This window comes from Diuraphis noxia, unplaced genomic scaffold (genome assembly GCF_037042655.1).
Source record: "Diuraphis noxia isolate RWA-SAM2 unplaced genomic scaffold, SU_Dnox_SAM2 contig0006, whole genome shotgun sequence".
Lineage (NCBI taxonomy): Eukaryota > Metazoa > Arthropoda > Insecta > Hemiptera > Aphididae > Diuraphis > Diuraphis noxia.
Genome location: NW_028301716.1, coordinates 2,287,803 through 2,311,483, shown reverse-complemented (window position 1 = coordinate 2,311,483; position 23,681 = coordinate 2,287,803). Strand labels below are relative to the sequence as shown.

Here is a 23,681-nt window from a genome sequence, read left to right as displayed (position 1 = left end):
CTTTCAAAGTAGATTTATATAAACTAGTCGATGAGTGGAAGTTATTAAAACATGAAACTTTTACAAATACCACAGTAAGAATTGATCATTTTTGGTATAATATATTTGAACTTAAAACTGGATTTGGAGAATTTAAGTATCCAACAGTCACACAACTTGTTAAATCTTGTTTAACGTTATCGCACGGGAGTGCTGAAGTTGAGCGTGGTTTTTCCCTTTCGGGAAACATAATCACTGACGATAAAGCTGCAATGTCCTGCCGTATGCTAAATAGCAGACTTAATATTAAAGGAGGTTTATCTCGTTTCAATGAAAGACCTGAGTTGGTTCCATTAACTAATGAACTTTTAGTATCTGCTAGATTGGCCCATTCTAAGTATTTAAGTTATCTTGAGGAATTAAAAAGTAAGAACATGGAAGAAGTACAGAAAAAAAATCTAGAACATGAACAGGAAAATCAAAGAAAAGAATCAGAATTAAAAATACTAGAGAGTAAAAAAAATATTGACAAACTAGAAGAACTTACAAAATCTAGAAAAATTGAATTAAAACAAATAGAAGCGGCTGATAAATTTTTAGAAGAAGCAACTGAACGTCTTCAAACGGCAATAAAAAAAAATGACTTAGTTAATGCTCAGATTGCTGTGGGTATGTTGGAAACAGCAAAAAAACTTAGAGAGGATGAGAGGGAAAGATGTTCCAAGACTGAATCAATTAAAAAAAATATTGAGAAAAGGAAGTCCAATCTCATCACACAGTTTACCAAGAAACTTAAAAAAGATTAAGTAAGTTTCAGATGATCTCAGTACAAATGTAACGTAAGACTGAAAAAAAAAGAAAAATGTTTTCCTTACAATAATTATATTTATAATATACTTAAATTATAATTTAAATGTAGTATCTATATTGCAGTTATTACATGTTTACACGGCAGATGCCTATATTATATATTATATTTATGTTGGTTTATTAATTTGTAAAATATATCAAAAGATTTGATTTTATTGTTCCTTTTTATTATTAATTTATAAAATAAAATGCAAGTAAGCAATATTTATATACTTTAGTATATAGTTACCTATTAAAATGTTATATTATTATTATACTATACTTAAATTATAATTTAAATTTAGTACCTATCTATAGGTATTGCAGTTATTACATATTTACATGGCAGATGCCTATATTATATATTATATTTATGTTGGTTTATTAATTTGTAAAATATATCAAAAGATTTGATTTTATTGTTCCTTTTTATTATTAATTTATAAAATAAAATGCAAGTAAGCAATATTTATATACTTTAGTATATAGTTACCTATTAAAATGTTATATTATTATTATACTATACTTAAATTATAATTTAAATTTAGTACCTATCTATAGGTATTGCAGTTATTACATATTTACATGGCAGATGCCTATATTATATATTATATTTATCTTGGTTTATTAATTTGTAAAATATATCAAAAGATTTGATTTTATTGTTTCTTTTTATTATTAATTTATAAAATAAAATGCAAGTGAGCAATATACTTTAGTTAGTTACCTATTAAAAATGTTTTTTATTAAGCAAAATATTGTCACTTTTTATCTCTTATAAAAAGATATAGTCACTTTTAGTCACCTAAATAAAAAAATTGATCACTTTTCTCACTTTTTTATTTCAATTTTTGAGTTGCAGCCCAGAGACTAGCCAGAGCACCTTCACGCCAGTCTGTTGTTTAATTTAATTCATTGGACTTAGAAAATTTCTTATAAACAATATTTTGAACTTAGAAAATATTCGAATCAAACCGAATTTATTCTATCATTCAGAATACTAAACTTACATTCAGCTTTCATGTTATAAATAAATATATGTTTTATCACAATAAATAAACAATTAATCTAATTAAGAAGAATTCTACGTTGTGTAATTAACTCAAGAGTCACCTTCCAAACATCATCCTTTGACTACTGATACCTGTAGGCGACGTGATCACTACAATCTGGTTCAAAATCATAATTGGTCAGAAATATTCGACTTTAATGATGTCAATTTAGCCTTACAGTACTTGGTTGAAACTATAAATAAACTAAAAAAAAAACTCCACAACAGAAATAACTATTTCATCTAAAACCAAAAAATTAAAGCCATGGGCCACAACTGCGATTATTAATTCCATCAGACAAAGAGATCGCTTACATATACAAGTTAAAAAATTTCCTCAAAATCTGAAATTAAAAAGCTACTACATACGATTTAGGAACAAATTAACCAATGTAATAAAAGACGCTAAGATAACGTACTATAAAACTGAAATACTGAATTCCGGAAATAATATAAAACTTAAATGGAAAATAATCAAAGATATAATTGCAAAAAATAAAAAACAAAATCATTTTGTAGACCTAATAAAATTAATTAATGATACAACAGATATAAAAAAACAAAATAGTATATTAGCAAATCAATTTAACAATTATTTTGCTAACGTGGCATCAGATTTAGTTGCACAAATACAAAAGCGTAAAATTGAAAACACCCCCCTTAATACTCCATCTGAATTAAATAATACAGAAATTAAAAATAAGCCTTCCTTAAATAAATTTGAAACTATAACAACAGAAGAAATATTAAAAGCAATCTCGAAATTAAAAAATGGGTCATCTCCTGGAATTGATAAAATTACAACTGATTTATTAAAAAAACATAGTACAATATTCTGTATACCTTTATGTCACATTTTTAACCTAAGTATTTCTCAGAACCTAATACCAGATAACTTTAAAGTAGCCATAATCACACCAATACACAAAAAAGGTCCAACAACATCATATAGTAACTTCCGGCCAATCTCAGTAATTTCAAATATAGCAAAAATATTCGAAAAAATAATAAAAAAGAGGTTACTAGACTTTTTAGAATCAAATAATCTATTCTTTAAGCACCAATTTGGGTTCAGACCAGGTAAGGGAACTGACCAAGCTATAGCCAATGTAACTAAAACTATATATACTGCCTTAGAAGAAGGGATAAAATGTGCTACTATTTATCTCGACTTAACCAAAGCATTCGACACAGTAGATCATAAAATACTTTTAAATAAAATGAATAATATCGGAATATCCAGTTCCGCTCTTTCTCTTTTTACATCCTATCTTAATAATAGAAAACAAATGGTAAAAATTAATAATTCCATCAGTAATGAGTTGTCAATAAAATGTGGAGTCCCACAAGGTACAACGTTATCTCCTATTTTATTTAATATCCAACTAAATGATATAAAAACACTTAATTTAAAAAGTCAAGTAATATTCTACGCTGATGATACTGCACTAATTTGCATAGCTAATACATGGTGCGAAGTTTTTAATAATATTGAGACAGACCTCAAAACCATTGATAACTGGTTAGGTGTTAATAATCTATTTTTAAACTTTGATAAATCGGCTATTATACTACATTCTTTCACCAAGCCCACTTTACCGAGCATCAATTCAATTAAAATCCACGATAATACATGTCAGATTCATGACCAATGCCACTGCAAATCAATCAATATAGTAAAAAATTTTAAATATCTAGGCATTGAAATGTGCTCGGATATGAGGTGGGTAAATCAAATTACATCTGTTTGTAATAAGTTGAAAAAATTAGTTTATATAATAAAACAAATTCGTGATATTCTACCACCTAAAGACATTAGAATATTTTACTTAGCTCTTGTTGAATCACAAATCACATATGGTTTAATAGGTTGGGGTGGTGCCTATGACAATATTCTCTCCCTACTTCAAACCTGTCAAAACACAATTATCAAAGTTGCAATTAAAAAAGACCGTAGATATCCAACCGAAAAAATATTTAAAGAGTTTAATGTATTAAATATTAAAAACCTGTACTTTAAAATAAGCATTTTGTATATAAAAAAACACAATATACTGTCCCCTTTGAACCATGGTGTCAATACTAGGTACGCACTACATAAATACTCTCAAATTTGGCCAAAAAAAACCGGCTGTCGAATGGTATTTGATTTCATAGGGACCAAGATTCTCAATTCAATGCCAAATTATTTAGCGAACTTGCCATTGCCATTGTTTAAGAAACATATCACACACTGGTTAATGTATGAATGTGACGTCACTAAATATGATTAAAAATATGTATAGTATTTATAATATTAGTATTATTTTCGTCGTGAATTATTTTGGACCAATCTACCTATAACATACTTTATCTGTTTTTGTTTTTGTTTTTACTTCTATTGTACAATTAGGTTATTAATTTCAAACACAAATATTGTAGATGTCTGTCAATTATAATTTTTATGCAAATATGTAATGTATAGTAGATAACCCTGGGCCTCCACACGAGTATGTCTCAGTGAGGCCCAGTAATCTCATAGATTTAAATTTAAATAAAATAAAAATAAAATATATCAAAACATTAACACATTGACAGTACTCCCATAGAAAATAGAAATAGAATCGAGATTACTCAAGCACAAGTTATTTTAATTTGTAAACAGTCTGTTAACAATATTTTGACGGAAACGAAGGCCGGCCACAAGTTCCGGATTTTGCCTACTTTGTGACATTACTGACATTTCCTCATTGTCAACAGCTTGGTAAATTCCAAAATCATCATCCTCAACATCTTCATCAATTAAAGGTACATTTTCTTCAATACACAAATTGTGTAACACAATACATGCCAACACTATTTTTGAAGCCTTGTTTGGTGAATAATGCAAAGTCCGATCTTTGAGAAGACAGCTTCAATAGGTAAATGATTAAACAAAAATATTTGGTTACAATAATATTAGTAGTGCCTGATAAGGTATTGGTTTTATAATAATATTATATAATATTATAAAATCAATGGTACCTATATAGCTTACCGAAAACGCATTTTTAAAACTCCATTACAGCGTTCAATAGTAGACCTCGCGCGACAAAATACTTCATTGAACCGGTATTCCGGTGTATTAGCTTCGACATTTAAAAACGGTGTTAACAACCATGGACGCAAAGCATACCCAGAGTCTCCTTCAGTTAACATAAGAAAATTAGCAAAGTAAAAATAGTTACAAACAATATCTATCGACATTAAAACAACTTGTTAGGTTGTGCAATTTTTACCTAACAAAAAGTATGAAATAAAACCTCGATCATGTAAGCTTGTCATAAATGTTTTAACATGACTGTCATTCCATATGTGGGAATCATGGGTAGACCCTGGCCATCTGGCTGACACATTTAAAATACGTAAATTGACATCACATATCTTCAAAAATCAATAGTTCAAACAAATTAATCTTTAGTACGTATTTATAACGTATATAAATTCACAGTTGAATGTAGGTAATCGTACATAAATAAATTATTAATACGTATGGCATTTATCTTATTATGATTTTAATAATACTAACGAGTTGAGTATTAATTGAATGATATCCTTTACGATTGACGTAGATATGTTCGGGATATAACTCATCATTTTTCTTTGGTGGAGTTATAGCAATATGTGTACAATCAATAACACCAACAACTCCTTGTAAGCCATACTTTGAAAAAAATCTGAGAAATCGATAATCAATATCAAATGTAATGAAAAATCAATGATTTAAATGTTTAAGCTAAGAATTTTGAGTTGTACCTAGTACGCACATCGTCCAGCTCACTGAAATTTCTAGGAAAATTAACAAATTTATTAAATATGGCCGGATTGGAAAACGCATTTGTCACTTCTTCAATTATTCTACAGACTGAAGGTTGAGACACAGATGCATGTCGATTTTCACCAACATCCATCTGGTAACTTCCAGCAGCAAAAAAACTTATATATTTCTTATTTTATAATAGACAAAATAGGTAGTTTATAATTTAAAAATTTCTAAAAAAAAAAATTAAAAAAAACATCGAAATATGCACTAAAAGATGAAATATGCAATTCAAATTTTAAAATAGAAAATTGCAAAATATACAAAAATATGCACTAAAAAGTTTCTTTTTTAAATAATTATGTCATGAAATAATATTGCAATGCTCACTTAGCATATCATACGATCAACCAAAATAAATATGCAAATGTTTACAAATCCACACTTTAATTAATAGTATGAGTTTATAAAATATTATCTATAGAATTTGTTTCTACGCGCGTCATATGTTACTAATTAACTTTTAATTCAAAATTCTTGATGCAATGAATATTATACTTAAATATATTAAATTATTTAGATAATATCATGATATTATAATAAACATAAATCATAAATTATAACTATAAGTCTCATCATTCAATGTTTAAACCATAATCTAAACCTTAGAACCGGTTAACATAACATGAATCCGCATACGAAACCAATTTTCACATACGGAAACCCATCCGAATCAATCGTGTGAATATTTTTCACATGACATAATTGTATCCGTATACGAAAAAGTGTTTAGAATACGGTTTTTTGGGATCATGTGAAAACTCATGTGAAAACCACGATTTTCGTATACGGATCTTTTTCGTATGAGTTTCTGAATAGCCTCCCTGGTCCCATTACAAATGTATATTAATAATGTTAAATAAAACCACGTAATATGGACACTCCATTCGGATTATTTGGGCAATTTTATTATATCATAGCATTAGAATATACACATAATTATTAAAAAAAAACTACAAATTTAAATATTTGTGTAAATAATCTCGTATTTATGAGATTATGTTTATCGAAAGTATTAAAAATCATAACCATTCAAGCCTTAATGGGATTTTGATGTGTGTAAATGTTCTTAAAAAAAGTTGGAAGATGAAGAAGAAGATACTGAACCACCAATTACAGCTAGAGAGGCTAAAAGTGCATTGATTTGTTGCAGAGGTTCTTCATGCAAGAGGATAACGAAAATAGTCCATCTGATAAGCCAAAAGTGTGTTAAACTTTTTAACGAAACCTTGAGTGTTTTTTAGTAGGTATTGGTCTAGTTGGCTCCCGCCAGGAAGGCTATTCTACCCACACTCAAGTTTAGTTGCCTCTTCGTTAAGTCTCTCGTATTTTTGATATAAAATTAAAAATATACTGATAATCATGTTTATTCTGGGTAAAAATAAAAGTTTATTAGTGTAAATATCATATTATAATTCCAAGAATTTACTTTAAATAACAAAACTATTTTGGGCGTTGTTTTAAAATAAATTAAAATTAAAAACCAAAATATGTTCAAAAAAATAAAAAAATATGATACAGTTGATCGACCAGAAATAATAAAACTTTATACGTAATATAAAAGTATGGATGGTGTGAATAAAATTGATCAAATAATAGTCTACAACTGAAAAAATGGACATTACGTATGGTTTTCCACGCCATTGAGACATGGCAATCTGCAATTCGTGGTTGGAGTATTTAAAAGATTGTAAATTGATAGGGATCGAAAAGAAAAAAGAAATGAATATTACATTTAAAAATGAAACATGCAGACAATCGATAATTTGGGGAGATCAGATAATATAAAACGACCTCGTGGACGACGACCAACAAGCGCTTCAACTACATCGCCTTCATCTCCATCAAAAAAGAAAACGACAAAAGAATCAAAGCAGTATCAAAAATCCCGGTATGATAATGTAAGACACTTGCCAATTTCTGGCGAAAAACAAAGGTGCAAAATGAAAAATTGTAATAGCAAAACGCATGTTATGTACAAAAAATGTAATATTCATTTATGTTTCGTTGTCAACTCTAAAAATTGTTTTGCTACCTACATTCCACAAAAAACAGTAATTATAGTTTTGTTAGACTTCAATAAACAAATAATAAATATGAATTTTTATTATACTTACTACCAGTGTATCTTGCAAGGCACAACCTTATAAGTTTTTACCAAATTCCAAATTATCCTATCCTCACAAAACTTGGTATTCAGTATCTATTAAATGTAATAATCGTAAAAAATTGTTTTTTTTTTTTTGTAAAAACTTAATGTGGTAGTGAAAGGGTTAGTATATATAGTAAATATAGTAAATTGTCAATTTAAAAAAAAATGTGATAGTTGGGTTTTTTCATTACAAACAGTGAAAATATTATTTAATTTAAACCCCTTCACAAAAAATTGTTCCTGCTATAACCTCGTATGTAAGTTCATAAAACTTATTTTAAGTAGAATGGCCAGGTTAATAAAATTAAAATAGAAGGTTAGGTTACTAGGTATCTACATTTAATATAGAGTGTCTGGCCTTCTAATTATATTAAAGTTTATGTTAGTATTATGTGTATAAGCTTATAAGTTGTATTTGTTTATTTAAATATTAACTTAGATATTTCTGAATTAAAGTAACCATTATGTAAGCACTAAATATCTATGATAATACATATATAATATATATATATATATATATATATATATATATATATATATATATATATATATATATATTTATGTGTTTATACTAATTGAGCGTATTACTGTATTAATAAAAGTATAATTAATTATAATAATTATAAATTTTTTAATATTAACTACCTATCTACTTATTACTTATGTACACAACGGGGTACACAAAAATAAATTTCCATCCGTTGCAAATATTTTAATTTTTTTGTATTATATGATTATTTAGGTATTTTTGAACAACAAATACAATAATTTAACAACATAAGTTTGTAGGTATCATATCTTTTTATTAACATGGTATACAGTATAATTAACATTGCTTAGTGGATTATTTTGGTTTTAAAATGTTTACATAATTTATTTTAAAACAAACTGTAAGTAAAGTAAATTTATTTAAAAATTGATTAATGCATTTTTTACATATATTTTAAATTTTGTAGAAGAGCTAATTAAATTTTCTCAATTCCCAATCAAAATTTTCATTACATTAAAATATAATAAATTAGTGAATTATTTATAGGTAACCTAAATATGCTCAATGTGTTTTTTTATTATTTTGATTTGACATTTCTTAGTACTATAAACTATATAATCTATATTAATCAAGATGCTTTGACTTAGAAAAATCTACTTTCTTATTTGAGAATAAACAATGTTTTTATTTTCTATGATAGCTATTTGTACCAATATTATGATCATCTATAAATTGTATTAATAAATAACCTATCAACACTTACAAATATATTGAGGATTATATCATTACTTAATAAAGTTATAAAAATAATTTATTTTGCATCATTTTATAAAACCATTACAAGGAAGCTGCAAAAAAAGAGTTATTCATTTCTGCTTCAACCTCTGAGCCAGACTGCTTCTCAAACAATATCTCAGAGAATAGAGATATCAAAATCAGCAAGAAAAAGAACTTATATTATTTAAATGAAAGCAATGATAGCAGTAAGAGTTCACTTCTAAATAAATTATTATTTTAAGTGCCTATCTATTTTGTAGATGATATTATTAATTTGAATGTTTAATGATGGTTATATAATAATTATTGATAAAGTTGACTATTTTCTTTTAACAGGCAGCAGGTACCTACTCAAGTAACACCGATTAAAATATATAAATCTTATATATGTTGGAGTTGAAGGCAATACTACAGCATATATACCGCAGATACATTATTAACAAATTATTCCTCAGCAGATGCTGAAATGTTTCAATCCATAACATGTATACATATATTATCTAAATTATAAATATTACATCATCGGTGCACAAGAAAAGTGACACAACTCAAAAATTGGCATTTTCAAGATTATCATGGAAATGCATTGCAAAATACACATATTTTTATGTACAAGAACGACATTTTGTATGTCTCCGAAAATCGCCACAAGATAGGTGAAGTGTCGTTATTCCCTTATCGCATAATCACATAATCGAAATTTTTAATTCGCTCTACTGTTAAATCTACTTTTTGAGTTGTGTCAATATTCTTGTGCTGAAGTTAGCAAATTATTTTTATTTTTAACTGCTTTGAATGATGTATAAGATGGTACTAGCATACCAGTAGAACTGTGAAACCAACACAGGAGTTGCTTACTATAGGTATGTAGGTATCTATATTTAAAATTATAATCTAGTAAAAGCAAATTGTATTTAATTATAATAAAATATTATACCTATGCTATATTTTCAACTAATCAAGTATCAAAGGACAACAACAAAAAATCTATTACTGCAGATCAAAATGATTAAATCAAACAAAAATATTATATTAATAATTCAAAACAATACTGATACTACTAACCCCGATACTGTGAAATATAAAAAAAAGCTGCATTAGTCATATCAAAAATATTGACCCTAAAACACGAATAAATAACATAATAATAATAATAAAGTTAACATAAATAATTTGACAATGAATAGGTAAGTACACTTCATTTTACATTAATGTTCTACCCAAAGTGACAACGCCTGGTTAGATGTATTGTTAAACCATGATTATAATATATTGTTATTAACGCCAAAACATGTCTAAGCTTATTTCATAATATCATGATAAAATATAATATTTTGTACCAAGGAGTTATTGTCACAATAATAAAATGGTAATTAATAATTAATTGCTGGAATATAATTTTAGAATTTATGATAACATACAATAGAATGCATAAATGTGTATGTGTGTGTGTGTGTATAATTTTACTGGCACGCAAATTTTTCTTAAAGCTTTTATATCAGTAAGTAGGTATGAATAGAAAGTATTAACATTTTCTGTCGAATTAAATTGTTTAAAAGTATTTTCTTACCTTTGCTCGGGTTTCTAAATCCTCCATCTTAATTGGTTTTAAAATGATTATAGCGAGATAACACGTAAAACGTTGACAGTAGTTTAGACGTTTTTATTGAATGTGGAGAAAGAGAGCGCAATATCTGAACACTATTCACGCTGAGATGGTTTAAAGAGTTGTCTTAGCAATCATCAGTCAAGGTATAAAAAAAAATAGATTGGAGAGATCACTCCTTGCAGAAAGTTTGTAGATGTAATAGCGCTCCCGGTGGTTGTTTAACATAATTAATACACTAGAATTATTTAAAACCGCCTTGTACACCATTTTATTTGTTTTTTGCATTTTAAACACATTTCTGTTATCATGTTAGTTGATAAGTAATATTATAAAATGTATTTAAAAATTAATACGAAATACACTACCTAATACCTATATATTATACTGATTACAGGCGATTAAATATATTTTATTAAACTAAAAATATTCAACACTCATAAAAAGCACAATATTTAATAATAAACGCATAATATAGTTGTTGATAAGAATATTACATTTTATTTTTTCAATATGGATATCTTTCAGCTATAGAAAAAATCACTACATCTTACGTTTTTTTTTCTTATTACAAATGCAGAATGAACACAGAAAAATAAAACAGATAGGATAATCTTAATCATTATATATTAAATTTATTGCAATTTTTTAGAAAAATTTTACTTTTCAATACGGTTTTGGTAAACCAAAACTTAAAATCTATAATAGGTATGTTGATATGTTGTGCAGATGCAGTTAAATAGTACACACAATTTAAAATTAAAATTATAATAACAATAAAATATTTGTAAATAGTAAAAATAACAATATTTGGTACCTATAAGTTATAAGTCTAACACTTTTATTAGATGCAACAAAACGATTGGTAATTTTGTATGTGTTAATAGTTTCATTTCAGTGTAGATTTAAAAAAGTTAATTCAGTGAGACTGATCACCCTTCTGCTTTTTAACTAATTTTTTAATCTAATAAACAATACACCAAGCAATAATAAGCATTAGCATAAGATATTAAATACTTATAAAAAATATAAAATTGTGTTTTAAAAATAGGCACTTAAGTAAAGATCTTAAATAAAAGTATAAAAATGTATTCAATATTTAATATCAATTGTATAACAGACAAGTGAAATGCTACTTCCGGAGAGTTGGGTTAGGTTAAATCTACGATTTACAGTTATTTTACTAACTTGGAGAGTGCATAATATATTAAAAATAATTTTTCTAATATTAATCTAGTATCAAAATATTCCTCAATGGCATTAATTACATTGTTTACCGTAAAATAAAATAAATTTTAATTAAATTTACATTACATTTCCAATTATATATTTTAACTTGAACCAAATTGATTATAACGATTTAAAGAAGCAGCGATTTCAAGTTACTTACACTAGTTACACTAGATGGTAAAATTTAATAATTAATCAATTACCGTAGGTACATAAATTATAAGTAACAAATTAACAGCTTTGCGTACGGAAAACTACAATATAGGCAAACAAAATCAAAAATATATCATATATGCATTAATGCATTAATAATTAAAACCTGAAACAATTAAAAAATAATAAATTCATTAATAAAGTAGATCGTGTAAGAAAAAAGTGTCATACAAATTTAAAATACAACAATTATTTAAATAAATAAAAGTTGATATAATATTAAATTTAAAGTTTTACTTTATTACCTCAATGATTCTTGTTGGTTCTCGAATATCAGACACTAATAGTCGTTTATCATAATTTTATTTTTGTATTATAATAAAGTCGTAAAAAATTCCTATATAAAATTGTTTGTAAATATCGTTAACCTAATATACCCATCAAGACTCTTCGATAATACGTTTCCGGCACTGCAGCGGTATTCTGTAACTCGATAAGCTAGCTTAACCACAGAATAACCAGAAGAGACACTTTTTCAGTTTAACATGGGTTCTTATGGGGTACAGATTTGCAACACCTGGTGGAATATCAGTGCTGCCGGTAGAAAGATAATTCTCATTATTCTTTGTTTCTAGCGCGGCTGTTATTTCCCGAACAGGGGCAATTACCTTTAGCCTAATAAGTAATAAAGTCGTAAATTGCAATATACATGGATACACTGATATTCCACCAAATTGAATAGTATGTTCCCAATTTTTGAGAGCTCAGCGAGTGGTTATTCTGTGGCTTAACTACATCTTTCGATTCGTTACGCTAACGAAAATTTTCTTATCGAATATTATCGATAAATGCGATTCTATACTACAGATATTCGTTAACCTAACAACTATTTTCGTTAAAACTGTCGATAGTGAAAATAAAATATCGTTAACCTAATACACCCATCAAGACTCCTCGTTAATACTTACCGGGGATGGATAAGAGTAAAAAGTCATATTTCGTGTTATCATTGATCTGTTTTCGTGCATTCGTACCTATATATAATTTTCAAATTTTAATCTTACGATTTTGGAAGTATTAATAATTATTACTAAGTACTAACTAAGTTACTATTTTCAGAAATTAACTTAGTTAGGTTCAGTTATTTTTGATATTAAAGTAACTTAACTTTAAATACCTAGTTGAAAAAAGTGACTAACTTGCCCAACTTTGTCTAACTTCTTAGTACGATCGTTCTCTCAGATACACGTCATGGCTCTAGAATTTTTAAGGTGGGAACTGATGCTGTTGGAGGAAAGAGTTAGATTACAAGAACGGCGAATCGAAAGAAGGGTTTTGAGAGATACACAAGATCTTTTTGATCTCCCTCGTGAAGAATTTCTATTTATGTTTCGAATAAGTCCCGAACTAGCATTTGACGTGATAAATGCTATTAGGCCTTTATTACAAGGTCAACGTTCTTAAGGATTATCTCCAGAAGTGCAAGTAAGTTAATTTTGTTTCAATTTTGATAAGTATTTGATTTTCAAATACAGATATATCTAAAGAGTATTTAAAAAGTATTCTAAATACTACAACTATACTGTATACTATTACTCACATACTTTACAAGACTGCAATGTAGTTACAATTTGTTTCTCTTTTATGTAAATAAAGTGTCTATTAATTAAATGTTTATCTGTATTTTTTTTTCAGTTCCTAGTTACTGTAGCGTCCCAGCATACAGGAGGACAAACGACTGGTGTTGAGGTAGATGGATTGGGTGTAATAAGTATAACAACTTAATTTGTGATTAATTTATTAGATATTTATTTGATTACTATGTAAATAAAACACTTTTACTGCACAAAATGATTTGGTTGCAAAATATTCTAAGTCCGAATAATTAAATTGGACTGGTGTCTGGCGTGAAGGTGCTTGTTCTGACTCTGGTGGCTCACGTCTGAATTGTGTCTAATCGGGGCTCTCCTATATAGTCCAGATAGTCCTACTCTCTGCGTTTCCTCTCCTATCGATAAGATACGTATGTGTCCATGGCCGAGTCGTGCAAAAGCGTACGCGTGTATTATTTTAATATCGCAGCTTCCCACGCCCATGCGACCGGTCGGTCCACATCCTGGTTATTCGCGATACGTAATCTCCATAACCCGACGACATTAATCATATCTCTAGATACGCCTGCCAAGACTACGATTTCATATTTAATATTTCGTATATTTAATTCCGATTATGGTAATATTTTGGAAAGGCTAGAAGTTTGGCCTTCGATATAACTATTGAGGTCTACACAATATAATTGGTTGGCGAAATCATACGCCCCAGGGTCACTTATACATATCTACGTGTATATGCGTGTTTAGATGTCTCAGCGGGACGTCAGTACATAGCACCTCCCCCCTAAAAAAAAGGTTTCTGTCCTCAAGTCAGAAATCTTTAAATAGTATCTGTAACAGTTACTTTACATTTTTACATTTACAAGCTTTAGCTTGTGTACAAATTCAAATGTTATATGTTTTACAAGTTCTTACAATTTCGTAATTTTACATGCAATGATTATAATGTATAAATATATCTATTGCTTATCGCATTTACAATAATTAGATTACAATAATAATAATGTTTTATATAATATGATATATTTTTGGTTAATAGTTATATTAATAATATATTATTATTTTTTTTTGTTTGTACTTATATAATAATAAAGATTGTGTTACATGTGTATTCCATTAGTTGTTTATTTATTTGATTAAAATAATTGTCCTATAATACTAATAATAATATTTTCCCATAACCATAGTTTACATTATTTTTTTTTTTTCATTTCATTTTTTTTTTCTTTATAACAATATTAATAAAGTTCCTCTAACTAACTTATCCCTTTAATTTAATTCCCTTAACCATACATTCTATTTGTTTTAAGTGTATATATATATATTCTAGTTTATGGGTACTATCCGGTTTTTCCGGTGTTCTTTATCTATTCCAACCTATGGACATATCCGTTACGACTCTTTTGCATAGGTCTCAAGTCGTAGCGGTCCATCCATAGTTTTCTATTCTCTACCTATAGTTATCTAAAATGTTTAATTAAATTATCATACCCCATTTTTCTTATCACGTGGTCAAATATACATTTTGTAAATTGTACATCAGTCCGAGGATCATGGGCATGTGTTATATTATGTGTCTTTTTACAAACTACATCATGTGTTTCTTGGAGGTTCAGTAATCTCCCTATTTTATCGAACTTTTTATTATTCCATTTCTTCGCTTATTTAATACTTATATCTATACCTAATTTCACTAGGGTCAAGGGGGGTAATTGTAAATAGGGGTAATTGAAAATAGCATTGTTGGAAGTTTTAGTTTTAGTAATAATGACGTATTTGTTGTGTTTTATAGTGGTAGACATGTGTTTCGGAGTTGTGCACTAAGATAATTGATAATATTTTTAGGTTATGTTAATAAATTGTTGTTGTGAAAATCACCTTAATTTCAAACTGTGATACTAACTTGTACCGGTTTTTATTTTTTGCGTTGCTGCTTCAAAATGTAAGTACATTTATACTTATTATACATTAAACTTGAACTTGATACATCCGTGAACATAATAGTTATAATTAATTAATTTAAAATAACTATTACTTAAGATAACTTACAATATACATTTGCCCCAAATATTTTGGTTACGGGGTTATTGTAAACATTAATTTGGGGTAAATGAGAACAGTAAAATATATTTAAAAAAATTATGTATGGTAGTTAAACAATACCTAAATATTCATGTTCTGATTCCAAGCTTTTACTATTTGATATAAACAAGTTCACAAGTTAATTTTTGAATTGTATTAGTAATATTTATTTTTATTTTAGGGTGAGAAATTATGTGAAAAAACGAAGTGGCCCTAGTTATACTCCAAATGATTTAGAAAAAGCTGTGAATGCTGTTAAAAGCGGAAGTCTTACATATAATCAAGCTTTTGAAGAATTTAATGTTCCTAAGGCAGTAGTTTTTAACCGTATAAAAGGAAGAAAAACTCCAATGTCATGTACAAAAGCTGGTCGGTCTCGTGTTTTCTCTGATGAGATAGAATTAGTACTTGAAAAATGTTTAATAGCTAGATCAAAAATGGGTTATCCATGCGATAAAAATGAATTTAAAGAATTAGTTGGACATTTTATTAAGCAAAGTAATTTTATCACACCATTTAAAAATGGTATTCCTGGAGATGACTGGTATTACGGATTTATGAAAAGGCATCCTAAATTATCATTTAAAAAACCTGAACAACTACAAAAAGTAAGAAAAGATGCTAGAAAGCCAGAAGTAGTATACGATTTTTATGAAAAACTGATGGATGTTGTTGTGGCAAATAATATGCAGAATCGCCCAGAGTTCTTTTTTAATGCAGATGAGAGTGGGTTCCACACAGACCCTTCAAAACTAAAAGCAATTGGTGAAAAAGGACAACCTCTTAATCGTATAGTTGGAGGTTCAGGTAGAGAATCAATTTCTGTATTAGCATGTGTATCAGCTGATGGTAAATATTTACCACCATTAATAGTTTTCAAAGGATGTGCCGTTCAAGCTCGATGGACCTCACCTAAAGCCTATCCAGGTATATTATTTATTAACAGATGTTACCTATACATTATTTTTCCAATTTACATATTTTTTTTTATTTGTTTCAGGAACATTTTATGCTGTTAGTAAGAACGGTTGGATGGAAGAGTCTGTATTTTTTAACTGGTTTAGTAAGTGTTTTGTTCATCATGTACAACAACTTCGTCAATATAATAACAATGAAAGCCAAACTGCTCTCCTTTTATTTGATGGGCATTGTTCACACATAAGTATTAGGATATTGAAATCTGCTATTGACAATAACATAGTGTTGGTAAAATTTCCTAGTCATCTAACAGATAAAATTCAACCACTTGACAAGTGTGTTTTTGGTCCGTTAAAATTTGCATGGGATAAAAAACTTATTCAATTTGGTAAACAAATGGTAGGTAAAGGAGTTGGAAGATTGACAACAAATACCTCGTTTAAAAACTGCTATGTATGGTGAAGTTTTAACTACAGATGAAGTAATGACTAGGTTAAAAGAAGCTGAAACCAAAAAATCGGACAAACAACAAAAAAAAGGTTTGAGAGGCAGACCAAAAAAAAAATTACCAATTCAAATTGATGATGACCAAATTGAGAAAACCATGGAAATAGATTTTCACAACCAAAGTTTGGAAGAGAATTATGATGATGTGGCTAATGACAATGGACTTGAAGAAATTGAATATCAAACTCCAATATGGTCCGATATAAAACCAGGATGTTTTTTACTAGTTGACTTTATTGGTGGACTAAGAAAAAAAACACATTTTAAATATGTTTGTTTGGTTAAAACTGTTGATGAAGATGATGGAGAAATAACAGTTCAAGGATTAAAAAAGGAAGATGATTATGGGGCAATATTCTCTTTCATAGACAACGACATTTCAACCATAACACCAGAAATGATAATTGCAATGCTTCCACATCCAAATCAGAAACAACAAGGGAGAAAAACCATGTATGTGTTTCAAGGCTTTGTGACTGTAAAAGAAAAGTAGTTCCTAAAAATTAAACTGATACTAGTCAAATGTTAGTTACTATGTTGTCCACTTTTATATTTATAAAATGTTAAAACTATTGAAATAAGAAATTGTTAAATTAATTTTAAGTACCTACCTACCTACTTTACATATTGACTGAAATGAATTTTAAAGGTGATAATAATTTTAATTTTTAGTCATATAAATTGTTTAACTTTATATTAACTGTTATATATATAAGGATGTTTCTTAAAGAATAAAGAATCGTTAATTTTTCTCACATTAATAAATAAAATCAGTTTTATTTTTTCATTTCCAATTGCCCCTAATATATATAAATATAAAAATGATGATGGTTCTCATTTGCCCCACGCCAGGTATTAATATTGGGGTAAATGTAAAAATGAATGATAATTAAATGACAATGTAAAATAATAAACTTATGACAACTAAATAACTATTGCCCCAGAGTTTATTCATATCCAATGCATACAAACTGAAGTATTCATTTACATTTGCCCCAAAAATATTGGGGTAAATGTAAATGTGTGGGGCAATTGTAAATATGCTAAAATTTATAAAATAATGGAAAATTTTTTTGTATAGTAATCAAATTATAGTTCTCAGATGTGCAACTCAATGATAATGCTAAAAGAAAAAAAGAAAAATTATCCAAAAAGCCATAGTTTAAAGTCATGTTAAAAACTTGTGAATTTAGTTTACAATTACCCCACTTGACCCTAATTGCGTACTACTATATTATTACTTATGTCTACCACTTTTTCTTTATACAATATTTAACTATCTATTTTTTCCTTCATATTTACTTTATACCATGGTCTCATAGTATTTCTTTACATCGTTCTTATGCACGGTGACCTGCTGTCTACCTCGCGCTATTACCACGTTTTCACTATCTAGTACTTCTAGAATTTCATATGGTCCTTTCCATAACGCACTTAATTTATTCTTTTGGGTTTTATCTTTAACTAATATTAGATCTTTTATCCTTAAGTCCTCACTGTAAACCTTTTTATCATAATGATTTTTAGATTTTATTTTCTTTTGTATTAACCTTTCTCTCGCGATTTTATGCGACTCTTGCATTTTCTGTTTTAGATCGAATACATAATCGTCATAATAATTATACCTAGGTTCTGGATTACATTTTAATTTTACTGGTATATCTAAATCTCTTCCATATAACAACGCATACGGTTGGTAATTAGTTGCGGTGTGTTCTGTCGAGTTATATACGAATAGTGCGTAAGGCAGTAACTGATCCCAATTATTTAAATCTTTATCTACGTAATGTCTTAGATATTCGGCTAAAGTTCTATGTGACCTTTCTAAACTACCGTTGGTTTGTGGATGATAAGGACTTGTATTTATTTTGTTAATCTTTAGTAATTTACATACTTCGGAAAAGATTTTGCTAAGAAAATCAGTGCCCTGATCTGTTAAAATCGTTTGAGGTATTCCATGCACGCATACGAACTTAGTAACAAATTCTTTCGCTACCGTATTCGCCGTGTGGTCATGTAACGGGACCCCAACGAATATTTTGTCAAATCGTCTTGAAAAGTAAGTATGTACTTGAAACCTGACTCAGTTTCTATTAATGGTCCTACAATGTCCATAAATAATTTTTCGAATGGTTTAGAACTTGTCGTAGTGATTACCATGGGACTTCTATGATGTTTGTTAGTAGTTTTATTCGCCTGACATGAAGCACAACCTTTTATGTAATCTTTTACTTCCTGCTTTAAATTTGGCCAGTTAAATTGCCGTTTAATTTTTTTATACGTCCTATGTATTCCTGCGTGACCTCCTAGTAAAGAATCGTGAAATTGTTTAAAAATAACTAATTTTTCTTCCTTACTGTATTCTAATTTAGTACAGATTATTATCTCGATGTTTGTGTTACGAAATACATATCGTATCATAGATCGAACTTTTGCCCAATCTAAACCGTCTTTCCGCCCTAACTGGTTCATAGCTAACTTAGTTAATGAATGTTTTTCGCAGAAATGTTTTAAATTCAATAATGCGAGATGCATATTTTCATACGTCGCTAATTGCTCTTGTTTACTTTTTGTTATCAAAAATATTATATATCTATCGTCCGTTTTAAATTTTACAACGCCCCCGATATCCTTATTCGATTTTAGCGTTTTATCCTTTCCGAATCTTTGTTTTAGTTCGTAATTTATTCCTGAACTAAAATTATAATACTTTTCTATTTCTGACACTATATTGTATTCATTTGGTGACTCTATTAGTTCACCGTTTACCTCTTTCACGTTTCTATTGGTTATTATCATAGTTTCCGATTTTTCAAGAAAGTTTGCGTAACTTTCATCTTTTATTTCTTTAATATTATACATCCGACTTAACGCGTCTACATTCGCGTTTTGTACACCTGGTTTATACCTAATTTCATATGTATATTGTTCCAATTCGATTCTCCACCTTGCTAATTTAGATAAAGGATCTTTTAAGTTAAACAACCAAGATAACGGTCGATGATCTGTAAGAATCGTGAACTTTCTACCGTAGAGATATGGTCTGAAATGTTTAACCCCAAATATAATTGCCAAACATTCTAATTCCGTTGTTGAATAATTCGCTTCCGACTGACTCAACGTCCTAGACGCGTATGATATAGGTAGATCGCTCCCTATCTTTCCTTGTGATAATATTGCTCCTAGCACTTTCCCACTCGCGTCGGTCGTAAGTATAAATTCTTTCGTAAAATCTGGGTATTGCAAAATTGGTTCTGAACAAAGTAATGTCTTTAATTTATCAAACGCTTGTTGACAATCATCGTCCCAATCGAACTTTACATCTTTCTTTAACAACCTAGTCATCGGTCTAGCTATCGAACTATAATTTTCTATAAACTTCCGGTAATATCCACTAAGTCCTAGAAAACTTTTTATTTGTTTTACATTCTTTGGTATTGGAAAATCTAGAACTGCAGTAACTTTCTTTGGGTCTGGTTTAATTCCATGTTCCGAGATTATATGTCCTAGGAACAGGCATTCTCGTTTTAGAAACTCACATTTGTCTGGTTCTATTTTTAGATTATGTATACGTAATCTTTCGAACACGCTAATTAATTTATTGTTATGGTCACTTAAGTTTTTCGCGTATATTATTATGTCATCTAAATAAACTAAACACTTTACTCCAATTAGTCCCGATAAAACGTTTGCCATCATACGTGCGAACGTACTGGGTGCTGACGCCAATCCCATCACTAATCGCTTAAAATGGTAATGACCTTGACCTGTTGAAAAGGCCGTAAGCTCTCTAGAATCTTTTGCTAAAGTTACCTGATGGTATCCCGCTCGAAGGTCGAGTAGAGTGAAAAGCTGACATTGACCTAGTTGGTCTAGAATCTCTGTGATATTCGGTAAAGGGTGGAATTCGTTTAAGGTAACATTATTTAATGCCCTGAAATCTATAACTACTCGAAACTTTTCCTTCCCTGACGCGTCTGCCTTCTTTTTCACTAATAAGAGTGGTGCGTTAAACGGACTCATACTCCGTTCTATGATATCGTTTTCTTCCATTTTCGCAAGTTCTGCCTCAATTATAGGTAACTGCGCATGCGGTAGCCTATATGGTTTTCGATGAACTGGGGCTTGGTCAACAGGTAATTTAATTACGTGCTCTGCCGCTGTTGTCATAGTTAAATAATCGTTCTCTAAATAAAATATGTCGGCATATTGCTCACAAATTTTTATTATCGTTTCGCGTTCTTTTGTATTTAAATGGTCACTCCTAATAAGACTTTTTATTTTATCTACGCGTGCCTTACCATGAACTATATTTTTTATTTCGTGATTATCTGTATCCACGTCATATTCATATGATATTTTATTAATCTGTGCTAATTTCACTTCCTGTGCTACTTCTGATATGTTTAATACACTAACTGTAATCTTGCCATTTTTAACCGTATTATATATATTTGCGCAATACACATCCTCTGATAATTGTTGTTTATTTATTAAAATATTTTTATTTTCCATATCGGGATCTGCAATCGGTATGCAAACCACCGTTTCCGTTCGCAGTTTTAATGTGAAACATATTTTATTTTCGTTAAAGTCATTTTTATCTTTTATTGTTAATGTACTATTTGCGATATCGATTATAGCGTTATTTTCTATCAGAAATTTCTGTCCTAGTATTCCGTCCTTATCGACCGGAAACTGTTTATCTACTACAAAAAAGTCAGTTTTAAATTCGTTTTTATCTATTATGAATGTAATTATTGTACGTCCAATTGTGGGAACTATTTTTTCGTTTATGCCTTTTAGATAAATTTTCTCATTTTCATTTATTATCGTGTTATTAGCTAATTTATTTATTTTTATTAAATTTAAATCGCTACCCGTGTCTAATAGTAATTGAGCGTTTTCTGTATTAAAACTAGGTGATTGTAACATTATATGATTTTGAATTATAGCTGTTGAAATGCGTAAGCATCGCTCTGTGAGGGTTCTGAATCGATTATTTGATGTACCAATCTCACCCCACTCGAGGTTGGCATCTGAGCGTTTCCCGACGAATTTGCGTTATTCCTATCGTTTCGCTGTTTTGTGTAACAACTCGAAATTTCGTGTCCTCTTTTATTGCAATATGTGCAACTCAGTGGTTCCACTACGTTATTATTACTATTGTTGTTTCTACGCGGATTGAAATTTGGAATTTGTTGTCTGTTCATATTAATGTTTTGTCTCAAATTTTGACCTGCCTGCCTACAGTCTCGTGCGAAATGATTTGTGCCGCCACAGATATAACATCCTGCGTTATTTGGCGATATCCTGTTTTGATTATTATTACGCTGATTAAAATTGCTCTGGTTTTGTCTTCCGTTATTATATCCGTTCCGATTAAAATTTTTATCGAATGCATTATTATATACGTTATTACTAGTTCGCCTATTAGAGTCGTTAAACCCGTTGTTATAATTATTGTATCTATTATTTCCGCGATTAAAATTTTTTTGTTACTATTATTATCATTTCCTTGTTTCCTAAACTTATTTTCAAGTACATTTCCCCCGTTTAAATCTTGTCTTTCCAAGTTTTTCCGTAATTTTTCTACATCTAAATTAGCGTTATATACGGTTTCTTCGTCTTTCGCTACCTGCATAACATCCTCTAAAGTTTTTGGATCCCTACACTGAAAAAAAAACCATTAGTATTATTAACAAGATTCTATTGTTAGCTGTTAACAATCCTAAAAATTGTCACCTCAATAACATTATGTCACCGTAACAAAAATAATTGTTCAATTAAGAACGATATTATCAAAATTATTATTTTAATATTTATTAAATTAACAATGTATTATTAAAACTACAATTTAAATCTGATAAGAATCAAATGTTTGGTTTATGGATAATTACTGATTTTGATTCTATTAATAATCTATGTATGGTCTGGTTTTTTTATAAGCAACAACAATCTTTTCATCGTGATAATTAATTGTTAACATGACAATATTTTGCAGCTCGCGGAGACGTGGACACAATTATAATTTATTATTTGGTCGTTGGCCGTTGCGACTTGTGTATACTTGTCTTAACGTGTTTCAGTTATTCCTATTACTTATTGTTTTTATTATTTTTCAAGTTGATAGTGTTGTGCTAGTGAACTTATGTAAACTTAAAACTAAAAATTTGAATCATAAAGACATAAGGTAAGTACGTAAGTATTTAAATTGTATGAAATAAAATGATTTGTTATATGTGTCAATCGGATATTCATAATTGGAAAGCATTAGTTACTCATTTAAAAATTTTTCATTTTCTTAAATTTGATAGTACTTACAAATGTGGCGAAGAAAACTGTACACAAACCTTTCAATGTTTAGGGTCTTTTAAAAGACATATGATTATTAAACATACTTCTAATGAAACTGAACCTAACAACCCTTCACACT

General features: G+C 28.8%; 1 protein-coding gene across 2 annotated transcripts in view; it reads right to left on the bottom strand.

The window, feature by feature from the left end:
- The window catches only part of LOC149054519 (uncharacterized), a 48,761-nt gene extending 37,797 nt beyond the window's left edge, over window positions 1–10,964 (bottom strand). Inside the window, exon 1 of one of the 2 annotated variants that reach the window (XM_089230067.1) lies at window positions 10,707–10,964. In XM_089230067.1, coding sequence (XP_089086193.1) covers window positions 10,707–10,733 — 27 coding nt within the window. In that variant the 5' untranslated portion in view covers window positions 10,734–10,964. The remainder of the gene's footprint in view (window positions 1–10,706) is intronic. The other variant, XM_089230066.1, reaches the window with a different exon arrangement.
- Window positions 10,965–23,681: the final 12,717 nt, after the last annotated feature.